This window comes from Corvus hawaiiensis, chromosome 2, assembly GCF_020740725.1.
Source record: "Corvus hawaiiensis isolate bCorHaw1 chromosome 2, bCorHaw1.pri.cur, whole genome shotgun sequence".
NCBI lineage: Eukaryota > Metazoa > Chordata > Aves > Passeriformes > Corvidae > Corvus > Corvus hawaiiensis.
The window spans coordinates 31,368,861-31,388,885 of NC_063214.1; the positions used below are offsets into that span (position 1 = coordinate 31,368,861).

General features: G+C 50.5%; 1 protein-coding gene across 1 annotated transcript; it reads left to right on the plus strand.

The window, feature by feature from the left end:
- Positions 1 to 6,067: 6,067 nt before the first annotated feature.
- Positions 6,068 to 12,336, plus strand: LAG3 (lymphocyte activating 3). The gene is made up of 8 exons (XM_048326653.1): positions 6,068 to 6,321; positions 6,552 to 6,723; positions 6,886 to 7,112; positions 7,380 to 7,637; positions 7,818 to 8,111; positions 8,454 to 8,744; positions 9,020 to 9,135; positions 11,618 to 12,336. The coding sequence occupies exons 1-8, from the start codon at positions 6,267 to 6,269 to the stop codon at positions 11,723 to 11,725; spliced, it is 1,521 nt and encodes a 506-aa protein (XP_048182610.1). The 5' UTR covers positions 6,068 to 6,266; the 3' UTR covers positions 11,726 to 12,336.
- Positions 12,337 to 20,025: the final 7,689 nt, after the last annotated feature.

Below are 20,025 nucleotides of genomic sequence, written 5' to 3' on the forward strand. Positions count from 1 at the left end.
GAATGGGATCTGATGTCTGCAAACTGAAACTTCTTATAACCAGGAAAAATTATAAATGGCACCAAAAAAAAAAAGTCAAGCTTAAAACCATGTTTATTCCATGTGGCCTCAATTGCACCCCAGTGACCAGCTCCTGGCAGAACTTCCCAATATTTACTTGGGTCTCCATCTTGGTAATACAGGTCTCTCCCAGCCCTCATCGTGACACAGGAGAGCCCATCCCTTCTTGGGAATTTTAAAGTCCATTTATAGTTCCATTTCTTTGGTCCCAGTCTCCCTTGAGGGTGAATAAGGCTCAGCCCTTACACCAAGAAAGCCTGTTGTGTGTGCCAGTCATCTTCCAGCATGGTGAGAATGGGGGTACTCCAGAGCCATTGAGGTCTCTTTGTAGTGCTAAAGGCAAGAGCACAACAAGCAGTGATTATCCACAATGGGAGGTGTTCAGGATTTGCCTGGGCCAGGCCCTGAGCAACCCAGTCTCATCTGAGAGTCACCCTGCTGGGAGCAGAGGGGTGGAGTGGAGACCCGGACGTCCCTTCCCACCTGAATCTTCCTGTGATGCCGTGACTAACAAACAAGTGGGTTTATTTGGTTTCGTGGTTTTTTTTCTTAGTGGGGCAGTAGAAGATATCTTCGAGAAGAATACAGGGTGCTACCTGCCATGAGGTGCCAAGCGGAGAGGAAATTGAAAAAACAGCTCAGCTGCCAGCACCCTCTGAATTGCAGTCTGGCACACAATCCTGTTAACCCAGCACAAATGCGTAGTGTTGCAGAGAGGGGCAATCCCATCCTCCCTTTCATCTCTCCTGCTGCCTGTCTTTTGTCAACACTGATGAGCAGCAGAGAATTGATCCAGCTGAAAACTAAACTATAAAGGAATAAATCCATTTTGATTTACAATGAGCCCTTTCAGTTTAAAAATGCACCATCTCCTTCCCTAGCAATTCTTTGTTCAAAGCAAAGTGGCTGGGGAGCACCAAATCAGAGACTTTATTCTCTTCAGGACTATTCCAGAGCACTGCTGTGCTCTTCCTTGCTGTGCCATCGCCCACAGCAACCTTCCCTGTGATTGTACTCTTCTGCAAATGATTTCTCATAGTATCATATGCTCCTTGAGTTACCGTCTACTTTTTCTTATCTAGCTTTCCCACTAAGAAAGAAACAACATATTCTCTACTTAGTAAGTGTTTGCCTGCAGCTTCCAGAGATCCAGTGCACCATGAGACACAGGCTCCTGTTCTGCTGCCATGATGCACCATGAAAACACAGCACATGGATCAGATCTACTTTTCACAGCTCCTGAGGACACATGCAACTAAGCCTACAGCCAGATCTCTCTGTGCTCTGAGCAACACTTGTCCCCCAGCATCTGCAACAAGACCAAGGTGCCTCTTCTGTGTTGGAGAGACCCATGGTACTGCCCAGAGCAGGACACAGAACGGATTTGAGCCCCAGGAGCAGAAGGCAAATCCTTTTCTGGTGATTTTTCTGTGAGGGGATTCTGTATTGGCAGTTGAGAGAAACAGCAGCAATGGGGATATGAGCCTGGAATATGTGGATCAAACTTTCTCTCTTGGGACCCAGAGAAATATCATTGTTCCCCCAGGTCTGCTGCTGGGTCTTAAGACCAGAAGACACAACCCAAATCTGTTTTGGAGGTCCCACAGGCCAAAACATCCCCAGGAAAAGCAGTCATACAGCCCCTGCAAAACCGTGAAGAGACTGAAAACCAAAGAAGCCACACCTAAGAAGGGGCTTCTTTGCAGTCTGTTGGGGGAATCTGGGTGCCCTGGTTTCACTACATGTCCAGCATCAGCCTCCCAGCCTGTCCTGACACCACCTTGGCACCATGTGTCGAGCTCCTGGGTACCTCTCTGCTCTTGAGAAAACCCACTGCAGCCCTGGGATGTTTGGGAGGCTATTGCATATTTTTCCACTGGATTAAAAGCATGAATTCTGCAATGAGAGGTGAGTCAAAGTGTAACCTAGCCTGCTGCATGGATTTTTGTGGTTAATCCACCTCACCCTCTGTGTTGCAAAACACAGGGGCTGTGGCATCAAAGACATCACGTAACTAGATACTGACTAAGGTACTGATAACCATCTCCACAGGTAGTTGTGGATGACCAAAGGGGATCCTGCAGCATCCCATCTTTCCCACAGGAAGGATCTTTTGAAAGAGAACAGTTACACACTTCTCCAGAGCGAATGCTGGCCAGATACCAGTTGCCTGCTGCCAAATATGCCCATGAATGCTGCAGATTCTCTTCAGTAATTAAGTCACCAGGGTTTTTTTAGCAGAAATGCATCCCACAGCTTCAGTCAGCACCCCCCAGTGCTGCTCCTGACTTTCTAATTCAGGTTTCTCTGGGATATTTAGCTGTCTGCTGAGGATTGTCTTGCAAAGGGTGCTTGCCTTTTAGCACTGTAAAGAAAGAGGCTGCAGATTTGTCCAAAAACCCCATAAAGCTGTGCTTTCCTGTAGGTGTTCCCATGGGATTCTGGGAAGCAGGCCACCACTAGACTCCCCTCAGCACCACATCAGAGACCCGTGGTGACTCCGGCACTGCCCATCCAGCAAAACCCTCTAAAAAGGGCATTCAAAAAAGCCTCCCAGTTGAGCATCCAGTCACTCTTCCTGCTCCAAGATCTTCTGCAGGGGCACATTTTGCTTTCACCCAGATCTGCTGAGAGCTGTGGACTTTCTCTTTTCCAATCCTCTTCTCCTCACTCCTTTTTGGGACCCGTCACCTCAGGTGGATGGGTCCCTCTGATATGTGGTATACTCTGCCCCGGGGGGATAATTTGCTGCTTCCAGGCATCACTGAGGGACAGAAAGATCTCTGGAACAGCCACTTCCTCAAAAAAGGAAGTTTGTACCCACCCTGAACTTAATTTCGTACACAGAATGCATCTCAGGTTGGTGCCCTGGTAGAAACCATCATGGCCCTCTGTGTGGATAGAGTGGTTTGCAGTGCCCTACCCCAGGAGTGCTACTTCGATGCATTTCCCCACTGTGCATTTCACACAGAGCCTGCCAAGATGTGGGCACTGGCTCCTTCTGCTTCAGGGTTCTGCTGCCTGACCCTGCTGCAGCAGCACGGTGTTGGCTTGGGGACCACTGCGTCTGTCCCAAGTGCCCAGAGAAGGGCAGCTCCACTTCTTCCCCTCTGCAGCTGACCTTAGATCTCTTTTAGCTCCCTAAGCTTCCCAGTCAGTGCCAGAAGTCTTGCAGTTAATCCCAGTCTGATCCCTGGAAACCCTGCTGCCTGTGCAGGTGCCTGTTGAGTACCAACCTGCCCAGCAGCTCTTGCTCACACCACATCCTTGCCAGACTTTCCCTTCTGTTTCCCCAGGTGTGGCTGCTTTTTGTTTACAGTTCCTTGCCGTGAAGTTATTAGTTATCTCTTATTAGTAAGTAACTTGTTTTTGCCTGCTGTGTTTGCTTTTGCACTGGGCAAACAGCAATCAGGATGTTTTACACGAGGTCCTTCTGTTGAGAACTCTATCTCAGGAACACCCAGACCAGCTGATAACCCAGGCTACAAGCCACGGCGTGGTTTCTTAGGTCAGCTAAAGTCTGCATATAAATTCTGGAGCACCTCAGAAAGTCAGCATAAAGCAGAAGATTGTGACCAGTTTCAGACTTGATGCTGCAAGGGTCAAAACATGAAAGTGGAATGTCTCTGAGAAAAACATGGTATCACAGAAATCTGGAAACGCAGCGGAAAATTCCTTCGGTGACACTAACTCAATGATACTGCAGAACAGTGTTTTCTATTCCTACTTTTCTTGGTAAGGGTAGTTTGCACCTGTAAGTCATGCCAAGAGACACAAGAAAAGCGATGTATTAAGGCTGTGCACAAGGTGACTGCTGTGGGTAAGCCTGGAACCTGGCTGAAGGTACTGATGCCTGAGGCAGACAAAGGAGCATTTAGTGAGCTGGCCTCCTGTCTCCCGGGCCCTGGCCACTCCCGTTGTAGCCTGCCTGTCATTCCCCACGGCTCTGCCAGAGTCCCACGCGTGCCTGTCAGCCTCGCTGCCCAGGGGACCCACACAGGCGCTTCTGAGAAGACGTTCCCGTGCTGATCTTTCTCCGGTCACTGTTACCGCTGCGCCGGGGTCCTGTTCTGGGAGATGACGAAAATGCCATTCGAGGGAGTCAGCACTTAAAGTGGGTCGTTAGAGGAACGTCACCGTGTCTTTGCTAAAGATAGCCTGGTGCTGAGTAAAACGGCGCCTCCAAAGCCTTCATTTCACAACGTGCTCACTCAGCAAAATAAGCCCTCGGCCCCAAATACACCCCCCCCCCCCTCCCCCCGCCACCCCAGTGCCAAGGCAATGCCTGTCATTTTCCTGGGCATCAGTCCCTTGGGACCGCCTCTCGGGAAGAGCCAGCGGGATGGAAACACATCTGGTTTTTACAAGAGACAAGCATCTCCCAGAGCACAGATTCCACTGAGGATGGTTTGGGGAGTGAGAGGGGGACAGTGCCAGGGTGCCAAGGCTACGAGTGCAGGGAGAGCTGAGACGGAGGGGGAGAGTAGCGAGCTGGGTGTGTCCCCTGAAGAAAGCCAGGAGAGGGGGGAGCAGAGGATGCTGGACTGTGGAGCTGTACGTGTCTCCCCACCACAGTTCCAGCTGTCTCCTCTCTCTCTCTCTCTCTCTCTCTCTCTTCACCCACACACTCACACCATTCTAGCGCTGCTGATTCAAGGGAAAGAGAGGTTGATGTTTTCTGCTTGAACTGGTCACCACAAACTGTTTTTCTTGAACAGGAGGAAAAAACACCTCCTGACAACTGTCACAAGTTCTCCCCTATCTTCACTTGTCTCTTCCTCTCTCATGCAATCCCCTGGGCTGTGTCACACAAGAGGTCATGAAGGGCCACTGCAGAGCAGTCCCTCAGGGGCATGGAGGCACACAAGGTTGCACCTGTACACCAATCCCACAACTCAGGAGGCTGGAGAGCCACGTGGGATGAAAGACCTGAGAGCTGTCACTACAACAGAGGTCTGCTGAAGTGAAGCATAGTGCTGGCTCTCTTTTATCCTCCACCTTCACCGCACAGCTGAGAAAAACTAGAGAGCGAGCAAGGATCCTTCCACAGTCAAGAAGCAGCCACTATGAGTCACCTCCCTTCTCTCAGCCTCAGAAAAAGCCCAAGCCCGTGGTGGATGAGCCACCGAGGGGCTTGGGTGTCTGACACCCATCATGAAGGGCTGATTAAGTCCGAAAGAGTCAGAGCCAGTGGGTTGCTGGAAACTGTGAACACAACAGTGGGGGTTCTCTGAGACAAAAAGGGGCCCCAGGATGAGGCACATGGATGGAAATGTATTGCCCTGTGCAAAGGTCAGCAGCTGCATGGGGGCTAGGATGAGCCTCCCGAGCACATGAACTTGAGTGGGTTTCCCCCAGAGCTCCTGGAGCAGGAGGGTTCCTTCCTCACACCCCTCAGAGTGCCACAGCATGCAGCCTCTCACTTCAGTGCTTATTTTTTCTCTCCTGGATGCTCCTCACTCTCTCTCCTTGGACCACCTCAGCTGTGTCCCATACTAGCCCTGGACTCTAGACTGATGAGTCACATGTGTCCTGGTTGGAGCTTACCACAGACCCTTTCCTCATGCTGTCTGTGAACTGACCAATGAGAAAAAGCAGAGAAATCAGCATATTTGAAAGATTAAAGGAGGAAAAAAAAAATTACAATGATAAGAAAAACAACAAAAGAAAGAACAACAGAAAAAAGACCAACATGTTCTCAAAAGCCCTGAAAGAATTAGAGAGAATCTGTAAGAGACGGGAAGATCAAACCAAAAAAGGTAAGAGATGAAAGAAAAACATGAAGGGTACTTGCTGGGAAGTGTCTTCTACACTTTTTCCACTGGCTATATAGAAGCGAAACCTGTAAGAAAAACAACAGCGACCCAAAGAATTTCCACTAAAAGATGCTTAGAGCAGTGTCTCTGGTCCCTCCCTCCTCTGCCCTCACGTGCCTCAGGCTTGTACTGGTTTCTTGGTCGTGACGCATCTTCTTAGTGATACGAGGAAATTAGCTGCCCACCTGCAATATAAAGGCATTTAAGGAAAGGCTTTGATCAGAGAGAGAGAGAGCATGAGAGCAAGCACATCCCACTGACCCCTCTGTGCTCGCCCACCCACTCTAACACCTGCTTTGCCCATGCCTCATTTTTGCTGATCTCCTTCAAGCTTTGGGCCTCATCAAGCACAGACCTGAGTGAGAGGCAGCCCCTCTCCTGGATGCCACCATGAGACTGGTGTTCCTGGTACTGTTCCTCACCTTCACTCTGCTAGCTTTCACTGGTAAGAGGGGCTGAACATACTGGGGAGGGCAGACTAGCTCAGTAAGCTGAGTCTGGGGGTTACTTGATCCCTGGAAAGGCTGGAAGGGAGAGTTTGTGCCTTTCCAGCTCCACAGAAGGTGACCGGATATCACCCCATATTCTAACCCACCCTTGCAAAGACGTCAATCCCACCCCAGAGTGGGATAATATTGAGTCCCACTCTTTGCTCAACTCTTCATCTTGTTACAGCTGGCCACATTCTACCGGGATTATCGGAGGGGAGAAGCAGGGAGCAGAAAGTGTGGGTCAGAGAGGGGAGTTCAGCCATGCTGCCCTGCCCCCTGAGCCCCAGAAAGACGAGGGGGAGCTCGAAGCAGCTGCCTGACAAGATATCTGTGGTGTGGAAACGGCATGGGGGAAGGTATGCCAGGGCCAAAAGAGATACGAGTCCTTCTGGGGGGACTGGGGAGGGTTGGAGGCCCTTTGAGCCCCTTTTCTCCTTCTCCACATTCCCTCATTCCTGCCCCCTCCCTTGATCTCATGTTTGCCTCTGGCATGAGCTGCTCACTTGTCCTGCTTGCAGTGTGCACCAGGAGCCACATGTGGTGCTGGAAGTGGGGTACTCGGGCCTGCAGAAGACAGCACTGCTCATGAAGCCCCGGGTGTCACTCCAGGACTCTGCCTTACGCAATGGCAATTTCTCCCTGCGGATCGACCCTGTCCGGAGCGAGGATGTTGGGCTGTATGAGGCATGGGTGAAATACAACACAGAGGTCCACAGCTGCCACGTGGAGCTGGGGGTAATCACAGGTAGGAGAGGATGGAATACCTGGAGAATGTTGATTTTAGGACCGGGGAGGTTGTAAAGGTGGGATAGGGTGGGGATGTCGTGTTTGGCAGGGCAGGTTGGAGTACAGGCAGCACCCTCTAGAAAGTGCGGTTTCCTGCTGTCTGCCCTCAGCTCTGAAGGGACAGCTGAGGGATAAAGTTAGGACAGGGAGGGCACAAAGGGATGGTTTGGTAGTTCCCCTGTGACCTTAGCTCACCCCCCAACCCAACACCTTCTTCTTTTTGCAGTAACCTTCAGTCCATCCAACCCTGTGATAGAAAATGAGCTGCTCTTGATGAGCTGCAACTCCAGCCACCGGGCCAGCCTTGTGGAGACATGCTGGTTCCATAAGGAGCACCCGGGCCTCACCTCCAGGACCTTCTGCTCCTCGCCCGGGGCTCTCTCCATCCTCCATCCAGCCATGAGTGATGCGGGCTCCTGGCGCTGCCAGCTTCGGTACTCTGATAAGGAGATCATTTCTGCCACATACAACCTGCAAGTACTAGGTGAGCTCAACCTCTGTGTTGATACACCAGCATCCCCAAGCCGATCCCCTTGATGTGCCTGACTAACCCCAGTGGCCCCAGCTTCCCAGCTCCCACCTTGTCCTCACTTCCCAGGTCAGTCACCTCCCTGAGGAGCTCTTTCCAGGCACCACCCCACATTGTCTTCTTTCTCTGGCTCAGGTTTCGATGGCCCAACCAACCCTGTGGTCTATGCTGCAGCTGGCTCTGCAGCTGATCTGCCGTGCACTCTGAGCTACCTTCCCAGTGCCTTTGGGATGAACGTGGTGGCAGCCCACTGGAGCCACCTTGCAGGAGGACATTTGCAAGACTGGGACATCTCCCAGAATCTGAGCAGCAGAAGCTTCCCCTTGCATCTCCCCGCGGTGGGGCTGGGTGATGCAGGGCAGTACCGCTGCGCTGTCTCTGTGGGCCACAGGACAATCAGCAGGGACGTGACCTTGGCCGTGGTTACAGGTGAGAGGAGAGACTGGGAGGTGTTTTGCCCCTCTGGAGTCCCTCACTGTAGATAAACCTCCCCACCTGTCAGTGAAATGAGCAGGGATAGCTCCTGGTTATGTGTTCCCACCCTGGGGCAGGAAACAAGACCTCTGTTCAGGGCACTGCACTACATTGGACTCTGCTGGAATCAGGAGTTTTCCTGGGTGACTTGATTATTCCTCTTAAGACTGAGAAAGACAAAGAAAATAAATTAGAGGAAGTAATAAAGAAGAGATGCAATAGAAGAAGGATGGATGAGGAAGAGATGTGGACATGCCTGTAGTCTTTCTTGAGGTTACTTTTTTCCCTTTGCCGCAGTGACTCCGAGCATCCAAGGACCGGTTTCTGAGGGGAATCGTTTGCTGCTCATCTGCCACCTCACGCACTCCCAAGGACATGAACGTTTCCAGTGGAAGCACCTTGACTCAGCCCCCACTAAGAGCAAGCTGGCTGTGGCTACTCCCAGTAACTTGGAGGGCCACAGTTCCCAGATGGGACCCATCTTGGAAATACCCCAAGTGTCACAAAAGGACATGGGCACCTGGGAATGCAGTGTATACGGCCCAGAAGGCAGACTGGGAGCAGTGGAGTATGACCTGCAGATCACAGGTACCGTTCCCCATGAGTCTGTAAACAGCCTCTTCTGCTCACCCTACTTAGTTCTCTGGTGCCCTTTCCTCTCTCAGCCTCACCCTGTCCTTCTCCACTTGGGCCACTTGGATCCCATCTTCTTGTCATCCTCTCCCAGCTTTCACCAGTTCCGCATGTTGCTCCATCCAGTTCCCCTCACTCTTTCCCATTTTGCCTGTTGTTGTGCAGTCCCAGCCTTTCCTCGGTGCAAAATCAACTGTCCCTTCCTTCCTAACCGTGGTTCTTCCTCACAGGTGCCCAGGTCTCCAGCGCTCCCTCTATCTTCAGTGGGCAGGTTACTTTTGGGCTCACACTCACCCTCTTCCTCCTGCTTGCTGTTTGTGTTGTGGCTCTGGCCCTACAAAAAAGGGTAAGTGTCCATCACCCCATTTCTGTTATTTTTCCTGTACATCCACCCTTATTTGACCGGAGTACTCCAGAGACAGCAGTGAAAGGTCCTGGGGACACAGTGGCCAGAGGAGGCATGGGGCTGTGGCAGCCTGCTGAGGGTGTCATGGACACAGAGTGAAAGCTGTACCCGGGACATTGGCAGGCCTGGCTAACCATGGCATTCCTCTGGGGGCAGGTCAGACACCTCAGAGAAGGAAGAAAACCTCTTAAGAGACAATCACAGCCCAGCTTTGTTTATTCCCCCAGAGATCAAGCCACTCTGTAGTAGAGGAGGGCTAATTTCCAGGCTTTTGTAGATGTCCTCTCTCTCTCATTCCTTAGTGGGATGCTTTAATGTAACCATCTCCTGTTCTGTATCAATGCCTGCTGGTGCCCAGACTTGGATCTCAATGCAGGGCTGTTGTTTCTGGCTCAGCCCTCACACCTCAGCTCTCAGCTTCTGGCAACTTAGTGCCCTTCATTTGCTCAGCTTGTTCCAGTATCTCATCCTCTGAAAACTCTACCTTGCCTTTATGACCCCCAAGACCAGGCCAGGACTAATCCTTCCCCAGTATGTCAAAAAAAAAAGTGCAAACAAGTCAGACCATTTCTCTGCAGTTTTCATATTATTGCTCTGCAAATAACATGGCAAAATCACCCTTCAGGGTTTCCTTTTGCAGGCAAGGGACACCTTTGGGGAGTAGCTGTGATGCAGCTGCCTCCTACTTAGCCTCATGGAAAGGGCCCACGATGACAATTCTAGTGGGGAAGGGGCTGGGCAATTAGAGGGAGATAAGTTTGGGAGAGCTTACCCTGGTGAAAGAGCTGGGAGCCTTGAAACTGCCTTGAGCTGAAGATGAGGGATGTGACAGAACTGATGAAAAGTCTTAGCAAGTCCCAGTGGCTGGAGACTGAAAGCAGGCAGCATCACAAAAGAAGCAAGGTGGAAATTTTTTAAAAACCACTGTGGGTAGTGCAAGAGCAGCTTGTGACAGGTTCTTTGTCATCTGTCCTTAATCAGCACTGATGGTAAAGGATAATATGAGACAGAAATCTATGGCTTTTGTGTGACTCTCTAGACTGCGCAAGCCCAGGGCAAGGTGATCAGAACAAATCTTTCTGGCCCAAAACCTTGGAGAGGAACCCCTTGACAGTGTATCTGTAAAGCCTCAGCTAGCAGCAAATAGGATACCTGCGTGTCCAGCTGTTTGCTTACACAGCTCTCATCCCACCAGGATATTCACCACCCCCAAGCATTCACATATGGCCCCATGGCCCTGCTGTGCCGAGCAAGCCAGGCTCCCATGTTTCAGCACAGGTCCTCTATTCATGGGTGTTCCTCAACTGGCTTCAGATGGCCCTGCTTTAGCAGGGGGGTTGGGCTGGATCATCTCCAAAGGTCCTTCTGAACCCAACCGCCCTGTGATTCTGTGATTCACACCCTTCTCTGCACAGACTCCCCGCTGGGCTCATCCTCCGTCTGAGAGCAGATGAGGTGCCTTGAGCAGAGATATCAGCTCTTCTCTGGTTCTCTCCCTCTCTCTGCTGGCATCCTCTGAGATTACATTTGCTGTTCCTGCGCTGGTTGGACACCGGATGCTCTGCACGGTGTGTCATGCACACCCAATGGGCTGTTGCCCACACATGAGGAATTCCCATTCCAATTCCCTGACCCTATCAATGTCTGATCAGTACTGTTGCATTTCATTGATCTGTCATTCAGCTTAGTGCTCCATTCTCCTAAAACATCTGGGTCTTGCGTGACGTTCTCATCCTCTTATTCCAAATGAGGCTCCTCAACTTTACCAGCTGCCCAACTCATTAGCGCTTTCACACTCTCTGTACCAATAATGACTGGTCTTTGAAGACTCATGCTTTTCATTTCCCTTCAGCCTGGCAGAAACCTGTCAGCGATACCCCAGTCCCTTCCTCTTAGCCGAGATCACACCTACCAAGCCATTATCTAACTAATCTCACCCTTCTTGCTGTACTGACTGTGTGTCACCCTATAGTTTGCTGCTATCAGGAGCCCTGAGATCTACGTGTTTTTCACTGTCTAGAAAGTCACTTGTGAAAGTGGTTCTGTCTTTAATTTGTTCTTATCTCATTTTGCACAAGCCTTCATGCCTTTATTGCCTCTCTCCGAAAAGGCGTTTTAAAGTCTGGCACACCATCAAACCTGACAGTGGCTTGACCACTGCCCAGATCAGTCTTTGCTCTCCCTTAGACATGTCCTGCTTTGTTATTCCTGATGCCCATGACACCACAGAGGATCGTGTTGAACCAGCATTCCCCAGAAGATATTGCCTGTATCAGAGAGTGTCTTCTTCCCTGGCTCTGGGACGGAATGGGAGCCTTATGGTTGAAAGCAGCAGGACTCTCTTCCATGGCAGGGAGAAGCCCAGACTTGTGCCATTCAGTCTCTCTCTCGTGTCTGATGTAGCCTCTTGCTTCCCTTTCAGGCGCAGACTCCTGCCTTCCCAGCACTGGAAGGGATGTTTGCAGCCAATGTGCCGTGGAAGTTGATGGAGGAAAACCAGAAAGGGAAGATCCAGCAAACGGAGTGCTGATGGAAGCAGGGACATTGGGGCTAGGCTGCATGGGAGGATGAAACTCTGTGTGCCATGCTGCAGAGAGATGGGCACCATGCAGACCTCTCAGGAGGGACTAGTGATGGCATGAGCAATGCAGGAGACCTTGGGAGCTCTGTACCTGCAGAGGGGCTGGAAGCTGCAGCCAGGGCAAGGCAGATTCACCCCTGCAGTCAAGTGGCCAGCAGCAGAGATGCTTTGGAGCTGTTGGGAGTATTTGAGCCAGTAGCTACTGCTTGCTTTGGTGCCACATCTCTGTCCCACTCTTTGCCCCTCCTTCATGGCCTCCCTCTCAGTCTTTCTCTGGTGGAACGCTTGGATGCAGGACATGGCTGGAATTCATCTCCCCTGCAGCCTGACAATGTTTTCTCCCCCATGCTCACTCTCTTCTCTTCTCCCTCTCCCTGCACTGCCCTGCTCACTGCCCTGTTGCACATTTTGAGCATTTTAACTTATTAGAAACTCATTTTAGAACTTAAAATAAATCCATGGGACAAAAAACCCGCTGACCCCTGCGTGTGCTTGTGGAGGATCGCTCCTATTTGACCGAGCCGGGTGTACCTCTGTCTGTGTGAAGCCATTTCTAAGGCTTTTGCTGCCTTCTCTTTCTCTTTCAATTCTGTTCTATTGAAGTTGCCTGTTCATTTCTGACATTTTCACAGTGGGGAAGGGGAAATTAAATGCCACTAGAGAAGGAAGAATCACAGGTTCAGTCTCTCCTTTTTGCTGTGTTTGAGAGCCTTCTTTTCTTTTTTTCTCCCATCTGGCTGTCCTTGTTCATTCATTCATTTATTCCTTTAGTCCTCACATTTTCCTGAAAGATCTACAAGTGATGTTATGGCTCTTTGTCACTCTCCTCCTGCTAAGGATGTACTTAGCAATGTAAGCACAAGTCTGCCAGGCCCTACCTCTCAAGACCTTCAGTGTGTTTAGGTTTCAGGTAGTCAGAGAATGCTCTTCACGTCCCCTCTGAACAGCCACGGAGGACTGTGGTGCTGCTCTTGAACAGCCATTGAATGCCACCCCAGAAGAAACACTTACTGGTAACGAGAGTCACGTGTGATTTCTCCCATATGAGTCTCCAGGCTGTGGCTGCTCCATGTTCAGGATGGAAGATTCTCTTGACTTGAGAGAAGGTCACCACAGCCAGGCCAGCTTTTCATTATTTCGGCAGGTACATGAACAGACCTTCTTACTGTGTGGCTCTCACCTTCTCTCCCCAAAAGGTTCAGGCACTCAGGTAGTGAATCCACTCTGGGATACTTAGACTGTAGATAGTGCAGCAGCACCCAAAAGTCACAACTAGCCCGCTCCAGGGAGCACATCTGGACTCCACAGCTCTTCAGCTACTCAGCTATCCCTGTGTTTCACTGAAAATGACACTCCTTTCTCCACTGAATCCTAGAGAAGTGCAGCAGAGCTGCGAGGTAGACTTGTCTGCTTCAACCACCACATGCAATTTCAGGCAGACCGCGGAGCAGAACCAACATAAGGCAAGACAGTCCAGTGTGGTACCAGCATCTTCCTAGGCAGATGATAATGCTGCAATTTTTTTTCAGGTTGGAGTGATCTGTCTAGCTCAATCACCTCTCTCTGCCAGATGCTTTGGAGGTAGAGAAGAGGTTGGTTAACCCCTGTGGGGCTGAGGGGCAATCCAATATTCATCAGGACCACATCATATTCTCTCAGTGCCTGGCAGTGGTTTGCTCTCTCTTCTCACACACAATGGGATGCTCTTTCCTCCTGTGGGTAACACTTTCAGCATTACCTGTTACCAGCCTGGATGCTCTCATTGCTCAGATTTGCACCTGGTCTGTCTTTAAACCTCCCTTTTTCCTTGTACTCTCTGGCTTCCTCTGGCAATCAGTCCTCAGGTCTGCTTATTCACTGTGTGAAAATGGTTCCTCTCTCAGTTTTGAATTGAAAGCTTTCCACTTTCACCATCTCTTTTCTTTTCTCCTGTCACAAAGGCTGGGAAAAGAGGGACTCACAGATCTATCATACCTTGGATGGTCATTATTTTACCACGTTTTATCACATCCCCTTTTTTGTTATTTCCCCATCCCCTCCTGACTCACTGCCTTTCAGGTACAAATCCCAGATTTTGGGACTTTCTCTCTGACAGTTTCCATCTGACAGTGACCATCTCTATGCATGGTCAATTCTGCTTGGGTCCTTTGCTCTGGAAGAGGTGGCAGCAGCCCGGCAGGGGAGCGGTGCTGGTTTACACGGAGACACAGAGCCTTTCTCTGCATTGCTTCCACCCAGCCCTTTGATGTTTTGTCTGCTCCTCTGACAGAAGTTCAACAACACTGAGCTTGTACCCAGCTGTTCACTGTGCCTGTCATGACAGGCAGATGTCTGACATGGTGCAGTTACAGTGAGCAAAAGCCTGGAAGTATTTATGCAGTTTAGATTTTCCTTCTTAGGAAATAGGAAAATATTTCCAAATCAAGATGGCACAGGGCAAGTCAGTAGAGTTGAGGTGGAAGGACCAAAAGTCTGTACAATAAAGCAAACAAATCTGGAAATCTGTTTCAAGTGGAGTCAATAAATAGAAACAGGAAATAGAGCAAATGACACATGAAGGAAAGAGACCTGATGCTTTTCCTTAAGGATACAGCTACAGGTACAAAACCCAGATAAATATTTTCAGCATACCAGAATGTGGTGGTTGAACCTGGCTGGGTCAAACCACCAAAGCCACTCTATCACTCCTTTCTCTAACTGTAAGGGAGACAGAAAGTATAACAAGAGGCTTGTTGGTCCAGATAAGGACAGGGAGACATCACTCACTGATTGTCATCACAGGCAAAACAGACTTGCCATGGGGAAATTATTTGAATTTATTACCAATTAATCAAATCAAAGCAGGGTATTGAGAAAATAAACTCAAATCTTAAAAGACCTCCTCCATCCCACCCTCCATTCTCCCAAGGCTTAATTTCACTCCCAATTTTCTCTACCTCCTCCCCCACAGCAGCGCAGGGGGACAGGGAATGGGGGTTGCAGTCAGTTATCCCATGTTATCTCTGCCCCACCTTCCTCAGAGGGAGGACTCCTCACACTCCTCCCCTGCTCTAGGGTGGGGTCCTTCCCACAGGAGACTGCCCTTCACCAACTTCTCCCACGAGTCCTTCCCACAAGCCACAGTTCTTCACAAACTGCTCCAGTGGGTGTCCCCCATGGGGTCACCAGTCCCACCAGCAAGCCTGCTCCAGTATGGGCTTCTCTCCACAGAGCCACAGGTCCTGCCAGGACCCTGCTCCGGTGTGGGCTTCCTACAGGGTCACAGCTTCCTTTGAGCATTCACCTGCTCTGCTATGGGGCTCTTCCACGGGCTGCAGGTGGATCTCTGCTCCCCCATGGACATCCATGGGCTGCAGGGGCACATCCTGCCTCACCATGGGCTGCACCATGGGCTGCACCATGGGCTGTAGGGGAATCTCAGCTCTGGTGGCTGGAGCACCTCCTGCCCTTCCTTCTGCACTGACCTTGGTGTCTGCAGGGTTATTCCTATCACATATCCTCACTCCTCTCTCTGGCTGCAGTTGTTAATTTTCTTTTTCATCCCTCTTAACCATGTTATCCCAGAGGCTCTACCACCATCACCCACCCATGGGCTCAGCCTTGGCCAGTAACGGGTCTGTCTTGGACCAGCTGGCACTGGCTGTATCTATCACAGGGGAAGCTTCTGGTAGCTTCTCACAGAAGCCAACTCTGTAGTTCCCCAGCTATCTAGACCTTGCCACAAAAACTCATTGCACAGTGGATGAAAACTTTTTAAAAAACACAGGAAATCCAGTGGATTCCCTTTTAGCAGAGAGGAGGGCTTAAGGAATGCAAAGAAAGTATTATGCATGCAAATTCCTTTGTGTAGGATTCCTCCAGAAGGAATAGGAAGAAAATCTTTAATCCCAAACTAATTTTTTTTCAGTAAGAAAGATCAGCATCATTAGAAAAAATCATAACTATGTCCAGATGTTCTGCATCCCAGACTTCTGAGGGATTTACAGTGAGAGGCTAAGTGCTAGCAAATAGCATAATCTGACAAAGGAACAACAAGAAAAGCACACCTATTGTGGTCTTTATGCATTCTGCACAGCCTTTTAAAAACAATAAAAAGTTAAAACCAGATCTCGAATTATGTAGGATACTAAGGCACACTGGGTTTTATACTTGCTTGTCAAATTTATGGGAACAATGTCAGCACCAATCCTGAAAAAACCCCCACGACTTGGTACTCTGCTTGTATTTCTTCAACACTTCGATGAATAAACCCAAAATATATTGGGTTTTTCATTTGCCTTCTAAAGGTAAAACTGTCAAACCAAGCTCCTTATGGGAATGCTGTTGTTCTGGGCACTGCATCTTGTGCCACCCACTAAGTTCCAAAGCATCTGGGACAGTCTTTTCATAGTTGTGGATTCCATCACGCTCAAGAGTTTCTCTCCTAGGTTTCCATCCCGCTGGCCTGCCAGTTCAATGTGACTCCCTCCAGAAGCTGTCATTTGGTGTGATCTGAAAAGGGTGTCACTCCCACCTGAACGGATGGGTCTCACAGGGTCTCATGGTGGGAGCACGCAGGACACTCCTGGCGCCCAGGAACACAGGAGGTCACACACAAGGGCAGATTTTACAAGGATTTGGTAATTCTCATTCTTACTGAGGTTTCTCATGGTCCTCTTCTTTTACAAGCACTGTGTGTCTTCTCTCTTGTCACCAGGTCAGCATTCCCCCTTTTTGCATGGAAAATGACCCAGGTTTTGGACCAAGAAGGACGCACCAGCAAGCTCCCTAACAAGTCTTGGGGGCTGTCAGGAGCTCAGTTAGAACCCTCTGCTCGGGCACTCCCCAGCCCTTCAAAATCCTGAATTAGCTATAAGGAAGAAACTCCTCACTGTGAGGGTGGCGAGATGCAGGAGCAGGTTGCCCAGAGAAGCCGGGGATGCCCCATCCGCGGCAGTGTTCACGGCCAGGTTGGATCGTGGTCTATTGGAAGGTGTTCCTGCCCAGGGCAGGATGCTGGCCTGGATGATCTTTAAGGTTCCTTCCAACGCCAACCTCTCCGTGATTCCGTGAGCTCCCGCGGCCGGCCGAGCTCCGCTGTCCGCGGCAGCTCCTTGTCCCGAGCCGATGCCGCCATCTAGTGCCGTGTGCGGCGGATCCCCCGCACTGCCGCCCGCACCCGCCCGCGCTGCCGGGCCCAGCTCGACCGTGACCCCTGGCACGGCCGGGCCCTGCTCTCCCCTTGCTTTCGGCCGGGCAAGCGTGGGTCCTTGTGTTGCGTCCCGCTTCAATGCTCTGAGCCCCGAGCTGCTTCCAGTGCGGTGTTCCAGACCCTCTGTGCTGATGAAACACCTCCAGCTGGGCATCAAAACAATTAGTGTCGCCAGCTTCTCCCCCTTGCTTCTGCTGAGGTCATTAATAATGAGATAGTAAGCAATATGTATCCCATACAGGTCCTTAAAAACTCCCCCAGCCACCTCTCTCCTGCCTGTTGAGTTTCGCACACGTCCTTAACATGGGATTGGTTTTGGTTAGGCTTGCTTTAGCTCCTGTCACTTCTGGTGACACACTTCCATAGGTAGTGAGTCTTGATTCCTCTGTCCAGTGCTCTCCAAGCAGTCCCTGACTTCCCAGCACACTTGGCTAGCCTTCCTCCATCAGACTCCACACCTCCTGAGTAAACACAGTGGATCCCTTCCTCATGAAAAACATCTCTGGAGGGTTCCTGGTTTTCCACTGTGATCAGCAAATGAACCTGTATGATACCTGCTTAGAGAGTCCTTTCTTCCCACTTCAGGCTTCCAAGTGCCTGCAGAGAGGTATCTCTCCCCAGCCTTCCCCCTTTCTGAGGAACACAGCTGTGCTGGGGCAAATCACTGGGCCCCCTCAGCAGCCACCTTGTTGTTTCTAGCTCCCACATCTAGCCTCAGAAATGCCCCCCGAGAAGCTCACCAGGTGCCAGCTATTCTGTTGCAAAGAGAACGCTGCTGGCCTTTGAAGCCGCTGACAGTCGCTGACAGTCAGGTGCCTGAAGATCTGTTTTTTATGCTGTGTCAAACACCTGTCCTTCCTTCTCTCCAACACCACTGAGCAATCACTAATTTTCCAACATATCTGCGTATCTTTCACCTGTCAGACTACAGAGGCACAGTCATAGTCCCCACTGATGTGCAGGGAACTTGGTTTAAAGGAGACGATCTCTGGAGGCACCTTGGCTTTCCAGTGAAGCCAGTTAAAAGGTCTTTCTCAACATCTGATTTCTGAGACCCTTTTCTACCTTTATCTCACTTCCTTGGAGAGATTCAGTGTCTCTGCAGACTGTGACCATCACCCAGCACAGCCTGGAAGCTTCTTCTCTCCGCTGAGAGGATCTGTTTCTCTCCAACCTCAGCTTGCAAAAATACTGCTGGTGATGGGATTACAGCAAAGAGAGACAGCGCAAAGTGTCTCTGGAGGGGATAAAGCAGGGAAACATGACAGCCACTGATTTGTGGGGGGAGAGCCATGTGTAGCGCTCAGGCTGTTCTCGCTGTGCCACAGGGTCAGTGTGTGATGCTGGATGAGCCCCCTTTCCCCAGGGGTGCAGTACAGCAACTGGCCCAGCGAGGTGAGAACCAGACGTGCAAAGAACTTAAAAAACAGTTAAATATTTATGAGGAATATTACATTCAGAAGAGAGACTGACTGGCTAATATTATTCATCCCTTCTGGATTCTGATGTTTAATTAATGCTTGCAAAGTGCTTTGAGATGCTTGGATGAAAGTGATACAAACACGTCACTGCACGCTGTGACCCTTGGTCCCAGAGGTACCTGTTCACTGCACAACTGTAGCAGCTCCAAGAGATGGATCCCCACCCTAGGGTGACAGTGGATGCAGAACAGGCATTCTCACAACGTGACAAGCCTGCAGTTTTGTCACCTCAGACCCACAGCCCTGCTTCTCCTTGCAACTCTGCAGCAAGTTCAAGTGCATTTTGCAATTTCCCCCTTCAGGGAATGCTATTTCTGGTAGATATTTGCAGTGACATAAACCAACTGTTTAAAAACAAGCCAATGTTTCTGCATTACAGCGTGCTGGGGAGACAAAATGCAAGCCAGAATCTGTGCAAACTGAAGCATCAGCTCAATGCCCCAGATCCCCAAGCACTGAGATGCCACGGCCTTAAAATCCCAACCTGAGGTTTTTTAACTCTTTTTTTCCCCCAGGACAGCCCCTCTCTGGCAGCTGGGGACCAGAAAGGACATTTCTATTTGACACGTGAGAGAGTTTTGAAGATGCTGATATGACGCATTAGGTTCTTGCAGGAGAGCTGTGTCTCTAAAAAGGGTTTTCACAAGTTCTGGACACTGGAAGAGTGCTCATCCCATCCCATCCCATCCCATCCCATCCCATCCCATCCCATCCCATCCCATCCCATCCCACCCCAGTGTTTGCATCCCACACTGGGAAGTTCCTGTCTCATGCAGGTGACTTCCTGTCTGAGATGGAACATCTTCATTTTTCTCCAAAGTCACAACCAGTGGAGAAGCTCTTGCGCTCGAGGCCAGATCAGCACTGTTCCTGTCACAGCTGGTGGCACATTGCAAACCTCACTGCTGTGGCTGTCTGTCCCTGCTCCCCCCAAAGCCTGGTGGCATCTTGGATCCCCACCCTCCAGACAAAGGGCAAGTCACTGCCAAAAGGAGAAGAGTGGGTGGCACAGAGATGAAATCTCAGCCGTGTCTGGGGCTCAGTGGGTTTCCGCCACCTTGGCTGAGGCTGGGATTCAGAGAGAGAGAGAGAGACCAAATGTGGGTGGAAAACCACAAAAGCCCCCTCCTCCACCCTACAGAGAAGGGAAACAGCTGAGATTCAGTAGCAGTACAGGTTGGTACAGGTTACCTACCAATGAGTAACCTTTTATTGGGTTTGCAGGGCAAGGTTTTGGTACTGGAGGGGCTGCGTCGGTGGATTCTGTGAGATGTGAGAAGGAGCTGGCCCCATGTCAGTCAGAGCCACGTCCAGACATCCCCAAAACAGACCCACTGGAGACCAAGGCTGAGCTCATTAGTGATGCTGGTGGCACCTTTGTGACAGTGTATTTAACAGAGGGTAAAAACCTGTGCGCAGCAGCTGTGGGAGACAGGAAGGACAATACGTGGGAGAAACAGCCCTGCAGACACCAAGACCAGGGGAGAAGGAGTGGCAAGAGGTGCTCCAGGTGCCAGAGCTGAGATTCCCCTGCAGCCCATGGAGAGCCAGTAGGTTTTCTGGCAGGAGCTGTGGCT

Excerpts from the sequence above, each read along its gene's own strand:
- LAG3 (XM_048326653.1), top strand. The coding sequence starts at position 6,267 with ATGAGACTGGTGTTCCTGGTACTGTTCCTCACCTTCACTCTGCTAGCT. Across the intron at positions 7,113-7,379 it reads GGAGCTGGGGGTAATCACAG|TAACCTTCAGTCCATCCAAC; the intron begins GTAGGAGAGGAT and ends TTCTTTTTGCAG. Across the intron at positions 8,112-8,453 it reads GACCTTGGCCGTGGTTACAG|TGACTCCGAGCATCCAAGGA; the intron begins GTGAGAGGAGAG and ends CCTTTGCCGCAG.